This window comes from Akebia trifoliata, chromosome 3 (assembly GCF_017979445.1).
Source record: "Akebia trifoliata isolate Shusen 1 chromosome 3, ASM1797944v1, whole genome shotgun sequence".
In the NCBI taxonomy this organism is placed as follows: Eukaryota; Viridiplantae; Streptophyta; class Magnoliopsida; order Ranunculales; family Lardizabalaceae; genus Akebia; species Akebia trifoliata.
This window is the reverse complement of record NC_141377.1, coordinates 21,919,172-21,927,808: the sequence shown is the minus strand read 5'-3', so window position 1 is coordinate 21,927,808 and position 8,637 is coordinate 21,919,172. Positions and strand designations below refer to the sequence as shown.

At 36.1% G+C, this 8,637-nt stretch overlaps 1 protein-coding gene and 1 non-coding gene across 2 annotated transcripts; one reads left to right on the top strand and one right to left on the bottom strand.

Moving 5' to 3' along the window:
* Positions 1 to 591: 591 nt before the first annotated feature.
* Positions 592 to 698, bottom strand: LOC147406142 (small nucleolar RNA R71). Its single transcript, XR_015177166.1, has one exon. It is a non-coding gene; the product is annotated as a small nucleolar RNA R71 (small nucleolar RNA).
* A 2,017-nt stretch (positions 699 to 2,715) lies between these two features.
* On the top strand, positions 2,716 to 7,207 carry LOC147406141 (uncharacterized). The gene is made up of 7 exons (XM_086432502.1): positions 2,716 to 3,171; positions 3,265 to 3,854; positions 3,981 to 4,278; positions 4,990 to 5,325; positions 5,566 to 5,610; positions 6,752 to 6,997; positions 7,082 to 7,207. Exons 1-7 carry the CDS (start codon positions 2,716 to 2,718, stop codon positions 7,205 to 7,207), a joined length of 2,097 nt encoding a protein of 698 aa, XP_086288628.1.
* The last annotated feature ends 1,430 nt before the right edge of the window (positions 7,208 to 8,637 follow it).

Here is an 8,637-nt window from a genome sequence, read left to right as displayed (position 1 = left end):
CTTTTATTGTTAATTTGATTTTTATTTATTCTTATTTTATTCATTTTTCTCTTTTTAGGTTTTTCTTAGTGTATAAGACGGACAAATAGCTTGGATTTAGTGTCAATCGACTTTGATATCAATAAGACACTTAGAAGGCTAAATAGGGAGCGCAAGCAAAGAGCTAAACAAGGAGTTTTAGCAATGACGGAAGAAGAGAATAATGGTGGTGGTGGAGATGCAGTCCCGAATAGAGTACTAAAGGATTACTCTATTCCTAATATGGGTGTCTCTAGCATTCGAAGGCCACCTATTCAAGCAAACAATTTTGAGATCAAGCCTACCATCATTCAGATGATACAATCTTCGGTTCAATTTGGGGGGTTGGCTAATGATGATCCAAATCTGCATATTGCAAATTTCTTAGAAATTTGTGATACATTCAAGCACAATGGGGTGACTGATGATACCATAAGACTGCGTTTGTTTTTGTTCTCATTGATCAGTAAGGCTAAGGCATGGTTTACCTCGCTACCTTCAGGAACCATTACTACATGGGATGGACTGGTTAATGCCTTTCTGACTAAGTACTTTCCACCAATGAAATCTACGAAGATGAGGAACGATATAACCAATTTTCTGCAGCAAGATCAAGAATCTCTCTATGAAGCTTGAGAGAGGTTTAAAGATCTCTTAAGGAAGTGCCCGCACCATGGACTACCGTTATGGATGCAAGTGCAAACGTTTTATAACGGTTTGCTCTCAAATACTCAAACCATGGTGGATGCAGCAAGTGGAGGAGCATTCTTCAACAAGACACCGGAGGAAGGATATGAACTTATTGAAGTCATGTCTAGTAACAACTTCCTGAAATCTGATAGGAATGCACAGAAAAGGACAGTCGGAGTTCATGACATTGATGTTTTTACTAATTTGACTACTCAAGTTGCTATTTTAAATAATAATTTTAAGAAAATGAATGTTGCTGCAGTTTCTAATGTAGTTTGTGATAATTGTGCAAGGAATCATCCTAGTTTGGAGTGTCAAGGCCCATATGAAGCAAATTCTTCCGAACAAGTGAATTATGTGGCCAACAATCAAAGACAATACAATCCTAACTCCAATTACTACAATCAAGGGTGGAGGAATCATCCTAACTTCTCATAGAGCAACAACGCGAATATGCAAAAACTGCCTCATTCTTTTCAATCTCAAGAGAAGAAACCAACCATGGAAGAGGTCTTCACCCAATTCATGCAAAAGACCAATGCATTCATTGATGATACTCAAGCCAATTTAAGAAATCAAGGTGCAAGTATTCGCAACCTTGAACATCAAGTTGGAGAGATTTCCAAGCTATTGACGGAAAGAGCTCAAGGAGCACTCCCAAGTAATACTGAGAAGAATCCCAAGGAGTATGTGAAAGCTATAACTCTTAGAAGTGGGAAGGAGTTAGAACAATCAAAGGGGGGTAGCAAGCAAGCAAATGAGGATAAAACTGTTCTTCCTAAAAATCAAGATGCTACCGCTCCTATTCAACAACCTATTCCACAACCATCTTCTAATCCCATTCCTTTTCCTCAAAGATTGCGAAAGTAAAATTTAGATAAGTAATTTTCTAAATTTATTGATATTTTTAAAAGCTTACATATTAATCTTCCTTTTGTAGATGTGCTGGAGCAAATGTCGAAATATGCTAAGTTCTAGAAGGAGATTCTATCAAACAAGAGGAAATTGGTGGATAATGAGAAGGTTATGCTCACGGAAGAATGTAGTGCTATTCTTCAAAGAAAGCTTCCCCAAAAGCTAAAAGATCCAGGGAGTTTCACTATTCCTTGTACTATTGGTGATTTTAATTTTGATAGAGTTTTAAGTGATCTTGGTGCAAGTATTAATTTGATGCCTCTCTCTATTTTCAGGAAACTAGGTTTAGGAGAAGTGAAGCTTACTACGGTATCCTTGCAACTTGCAGATAGATCTATCAAGCATCCTGGAGGCATTATTGAGGATGTTTTGGTAAAAGTGGACAAATTCATATTTCCTGCTGATTTTATCATTTTGGATATGGAAGAAGACAAGGACGTTCCACTCATAGTGGGAAGACCTTTTTTCGCTACAGGTAGAACTCTCATAGATGTTCATCAAGGTAAGTTGATTTTAAGGGTTCAAGATGAACAAGTAACTTTCAATGTTTTTGAGACTATGAAATTTCCTTCTGATGTTGATGTATGTTTTGCAATAAGTGTTTTGGATAGGGTAGTAGTTGAAAATTTTAATAAACCTTTTCCTCCTTTACCTTTGGAAAATTGCATATTAAATGGTAGAACTTTAGGAACTTTAAGTGATGATGAAGATATAATTGAATGTGTGAATAATCTGGATGCTTTGCCACCTTGTGAGTTTCCAAAAAGGCTGAAATTTAAAGAGATGGGAGCTAGGCATTTTAATGAACCATCATCTAAAAAGGAACCTCCTAAACTTGAACTTAAACAATTGCCATCACATCTTAGGTATGCTTTCTTAGAAGAGTCTTGTTATTATCTTGTTATTATTAACTCTTTTTTGAATGATTTGGAGAAGAAAAAGTTATTGAGGGTTTTAAGGGAGCATAGGAAAGCTATTGGATGGACTATTGATGATATCAAGGGAATTAGCCTATCTATTTGTATGCACAAGATTTTGATGGAAGAGAGCTACAAGCCATTAGTGCAACCTTAAAGAAGATTAAATCCTTCCATGCAAGAAGTGGTGAAAAAGGAGGTTGTGAAGCTTCTGGATGCAGGTATAATTTATCCAATCTCGGATAGTTCATGGGTAAGTCCGGTCCAAGTGGTTCCTAAGAAAGGTGGTATGACCGTAGTAAAGAATGACAACAATGAGCTTATACCCACAAGAACTGTGACCGGATGGAGAGTTTGCATAGATTATCGGAAACTCAATGATGCCACAAGAAAGGATCACTTTCCTTTGCCCTTCATTGACCAAATGGTGGAGAGACTTTCCGGGCATGACTATTATTGTTTCTTAGATGGATATTCAGGCTATAATCAAATTCCAATAGCACCGGAGGATCAAAAGAAGACCACTTTTAGATGTCCATATGGAACCTTTGCTTATAGAAGAATGCCATTCGGATTGTGCAACGCCCCTGCTACTTTTCAACGTTGCATGATGTCAATTTTTTTCGATATGGTTGAAAAATACATTGAAGTGTTCATGGATGATTTTTCTATTTTTGGTTCTTCTTTTGATAATTGTCTTTCTAATCTCTCTTTGATTTTGCAGCGATGTGTTGACACAAACTTGGTCTTGAATTGGGAAAAATGTCATTTTATGGTAAAAGAAGGAATTGTGTTGGGACATCGAATTTCTATTAAAGGAATTGAGGTGGACCGAGCAAAAATTGATGTAATTGAGAAGCTTCCACCGCCTATCAATGTTAAGGGAGTTAGAAGTTTTCTTGGACATGCAGGATTTTACAAGAGATTTATTAAAGATTTTTCTAAAATTGCTAAACCTCTTTGTGAATTGTTGGTAAAAGATGCAATTTTTTATTTTTCCAAAGAATGTTTAGATGCTTTTGAAACTCTTAAAGTGAAATTGATATCTTCTCCTGTTATTGTTGCACCCGATTGGGAATTGCATTTTACTTTGATGTGTGATGCTAGTAAATATGCTATAGGTGATGTTTTAGGGCAACGAAAAGATAAGGTCTTTCATGTGATTTACTATGCTAGCAAAGTTTTAAATGAGGCTCAATTGAATAATGCAACTACCGAAAAAGAGCTTTCAGCAGTTGTTTATGCTTTTGACAAATTTTGGTCTTATTTAATAGGTTCTAAAGTGATTGTCTACACCGATTATTCGGCTTTGAGGTATTTATTTGCTAAAAAAGATGCAAAGCCAAGGTTGCTAAGATGGATTTTACTTTTGTAGGAATTTGACTTGGAAATCAAGGACAAGAAATGAACCGAAAATGTAGTTGCAGATCATCTTTCTAGGATGGACCATGTGCAGCCAAATGAAGAAGTTGATGGGGATATTAATGAGAAATTTCTAGATGAGCAGCTGTTTGTAGTTGGAGAAGCCCCATGGTATGCTGATTTTGTCAACTATTTGGCTAGAGGGATTGTGCCTACTGAACTCACCCACCAAAGGAGGAAAAAGTTCTATTCAAATATAAAGTATTTCATATGGGATGATCCATTCCTTTACAAGATGTGTGGTGATCGCATAACTAGAAGATGTGTGCCGGAAGAGGAGATGGAGAGTATTCTTCAACATTGTCATTCTCGCGAAGTTGGAGGACACTTTGGAGCAACCAAGACAGCAGCAAAAATTTTACAATCACGATTTTATTGGCCTACTCTTTTTAAAGATTCATATAATTTTGTTGCCAATTGTGATAAATGTCAAAGGGTTGGGAATATATCTAGGAAAAATGAGATGCCTCTAGCAAATATTTTGGAAATTGAATTGTTTGATGTTTGGGGTATTGATTTTATGGGTCATTTTCCATCTTCTTTTTCTAATCGTTTTATTTTGGTTGCTGTAGATTATGTGTCCAAGTGGGTTGAAGCTGTAGCATTGCCAACCAATGATGCTTAGGTGGTGGTGAGATTTTTGAAGAAGTATATTTTTGCAAGATTTGGAACATCAAGAGCTATCATAAGTGATGGAGGATCACACTTCAGTAACAAACAATTTGATTCACTTCTGAGCAAATATGGAGTGACACATAGGGTGGCTACACCTTATCATCCGCAGACAAGTGGTCAAGTTGAGGTATCCAACCGTGAGCTAAAGAGGATTCTAGAGAAGACAGTCAATTCTTCAAGGAAGGATTGGTCAAGCAAATTGGATGATGCTCTATAGGCCTACCGGACAGCGTTCAAGACACCTATTGGAATGTCTCCATATCAATTGGTTTATGGCAAATCTTGTCATCTCCCAGTTGAGTTGGAACATAGATCATATTGGGCTGTTAAGTTCTTGAATTTCAATTTACAGGTTACAGGGGAGAAGAGACTGTTACAACTAAATGAGATGGAAGAGTTCCGGAACGATGCTTATGAGAATGTTAGGATCTATAAGGAACAGACGAAGAGATGGCATGATAGGCACATTCACAAACGGGAATTCAAAGAAGGACAACAAGTTCTCCTCTTCAATTCAAGACTTAAACTTTTTCCTGGAAAATTAAGATCACGGTGGTCCGGTCATTTCACTGTCAACAAGGTCTTACCATCGGGGGCAATAGAAGTCAAGCATCCATCGAAAGGGATTTTTACAGTAAACGGGCAGCGATTGAAGCACTACTTCGGAGGGAACTTTAATACCGAGCGGGTGTCCATTTTGCTCTCAATTCCGAAGTAAAGATTCAAGAAAGTCTAGCTAAAGACTTAAATTTTAGCGCTTCTCGGGAGGCAACCCGATTTATTTCAAAATTAAAATTTCAAGGATTTAGGATTTCATTAGTTTATTTCATTTTATTTTAGTTTTAGTTGTCATTTTTTTTATTAGGTAGTTTAGGATTTGTTTTATGTTATTTGTTTTGATTTTAATTATGTTGATTTTATTTTTCAGGTGAATAAACGATTTCAGTGCTGCCTAGTCAATTCCGCCGCAGCGGTAGGTACATGTGCACCGCGGCGGTTTCTCAAAATCAGAAAAGACGCCAAGCCCAAATTGAAGGAATTAGGGCACGAGCCGCGGTGGAAATGACTTACCTGCCGCAACGCGAGTCGTGAAATTGGAATTTTAAGGGATTAAATCGGTCATTTGGTTCAAATCTCTCACATTCTCTCCGCCTCTTTCTCTTCTTTTCTCCAAAAGCATCTCATTTTCCTTCACCTCTTCATCTTCCTCAACCTTCTACCTCCCCTAACTCTATTTAAATCCACAAAATTTCTTTCATTTGTTCATATCACTCTTACTATTCTTGTTTCTTTTCAGAAAAATGAAAGATTGCTACTAAGTTTGGGGGAAAGAAGGTGATTGCATTGAAGTTTGGATTCGATATTTGAAGAAGAGGTGTGAGGTTTGCAAAAGTGGTAAGGGTTTTCTTCTCTCTTGATTGAAATTCTGTGTTTAGTTGATTTCTGATTAGAAGAATTTTATTTGGGTTATAATGGCTTCATCAAGTACTTCTAAGAAGAGGAAATATAGGGTTGTTTATGATAAAAAGAAATTTGTTAGTGAAGATGCATAGAATAGGTTCTATGAATCGGTAACTGGTAGAAATCCCATAGCAGAAAGGGGATTAACTGTCATAGCTGTAGGATATCCTCGTATTAGGGGGATTATAGAAGAGAGGAAATGGGAAACGTTTTGTGAACAACCTAAGCCTGCAATAGTACCAGTTGTGAGGGAATTCTATGCCAATGCTCCTGAACATAACAATAGAAATGTGTTTGTTAGAGGAAAACAGGTCGATTTTAGTGGGGAGGCTATCAACAAAATTTTCAATTTACCTGAAATTACAAAAGATGATTATAATAGATTCAATGGGAGATAAATAGATTATCAAGAGATATTGCAAGAGATTGCTGTACCAGGTACCCAATGGAACCTAACAGAAGAAAAACCTGTGATATTTCCGAGCATTAGGCTCACTAGGGACTGTAAGGCTTGGTACTATTTCCTGGCGGCTAGAATGATGCCAGTAAAGCATTTTAGTGATATTAATAAGGAAAGGGCAATTCTCTTGTACTGCATTATGAGTGGAAAATCTATTGATGTGGGGCAATTCATATCTTCTCATATTATACAGTGTTATAAGCACACTTCCTTGTCATTATTTTATCCTTCCTTGATCACTGCTTTGTGTGTTGCTGCTGGGGTCCAATTTGAGGCAAATGAGGAGACTTTAGCTCCTATGACTGCACTTTCTGACAGTAAAGTGCAAGGTATGAAAGGGGTTGACAGAATGGCACCAGTGGTTCAGAATCAACAGGCAAGACCACAGTCTTCCAGATCTCTCACTATGGCTGAGCGGATGGAGAGGTTGGAAGAAAGGGTTAATCAGCAAGGTGAGCAGCTCCAGTAATTTACAGAGTATCAGTATGCCTGCAACAGCACTCTTGAGTTGATGATGAGGCAGTTAGCAATGGGGATAGCAATGGATATGTCACAGTTTCCTAACATGCCAGAGGGACTGGAGTCTTCTCGGGCAGAGGACTTAGATGGAGATGAGGGTGATGAAGCAGCTGAGGAGAAGCAGATGTAGTCTCTATGTTTTTTTTTTTTTACTTTTCTGTCTATTTTTCTGTTATAGATTTTAGTTTTATTTTCTGGATTTATTAGTTATGTTTTGTTTTATGTTGGATATTTGAACTAAGTATTAGTTTTCTTTGTGTGAGTTAACGACTTAACATTAGTTGCAAGTGTGGTTTTTTTTCTTTTTCTTTTTAGGATACTGCTTGAAAAGAAAGGAGAAAATGTCGTTGTACCCGAGATAAATCGAGAAGGGAGTTATTCTATCCTCTAATTTCCTTACTTTAGTTTGTTTGCTTTTGTTCATTGAGGGCAATGAAGGGGAGAAAATAATTTGATTCTTTTATTCTTTGATTTGTTAGCTGCATTAAAGTCATACTATCATTTTTTTCATTCTTCTATTTTTCAATTTTTTTATTTATTCTTTTCTATTCTTTTATTTGTTTTCTGCATTAAGATTTTCAACTTTTGAGCATTTCTTTTGTTTTCGAGTCAATTCATAAAGTCAATGATGATAACTTGATTACTGTGATATGTGGCTGTTGAGTTGGAATTCAAAATTACTTAGACTTTGAAGATAGCTTAGACATTTGTTTTGCTACTTAGAGACATTTTATTTAGACATTTGTGAATGAAAAATAGGCCTCAACAGAATTTAGAACTTGGTTTATTGCCGCTCGAGGCGAAATCCTAGACTTTCGTGTTGCTTAGGAAATGATTTAGGCTATCTTTGGACCGTTTGAGCTTTTCTTGCCTACCTTAATTATTTTTATCCGCTAGTTACCTATTTAAGCCATTTATTTAATTTTTAGCCTTAATTTTTTTTCTTTAAACTTATTTTCCTACCTGGTTTTGAACCTAAACACTTATCCTTACCTTTAATGAGAATATTCACTTGTGTGTGATTTATTGAGATTGAAGAGCAAAAATCTATTGTTAAGGGAGAAAAGGATATAAAAGAATGTTATTGACCCCGGTGATAATCAAAGATAAGTTAGGAGGTCTTGAAGAAAAATGAAGGAGGAATACAAGTTTGAAGAAAAGTGTTCTGCATTTATTTATTTTGTTCGTAAAAATAAAAAATAAAAAAATAAAAAATAAAAAAAGAGAATTTGATGGTAGTAGTGGTAAAGGTGGTGTGAAAGTGTTATAGCACAAAAGAAAGAAGGAAAGTATGAAAAGTGAAGTTGTGATGTTGATGTTAGTATTCTTAAGTTCTTTAGAATATTACATTTTGTTCGATTGTGAGTATTCTCATTCTTTGAATTATCCTATCCATTCTTTTTGAGTCAATACCTAAACCTAACATTACAAGCTTAATTAAGACCTTTTGATCCGAGATGGCATGATGAGTTTACATTAGTGGAGAGTGACAAGAAAGCCAAGCTTATGAGATTTGATGTATCATTATATTTAGAGGTCAAATTTGTTTGCATTGTTTTT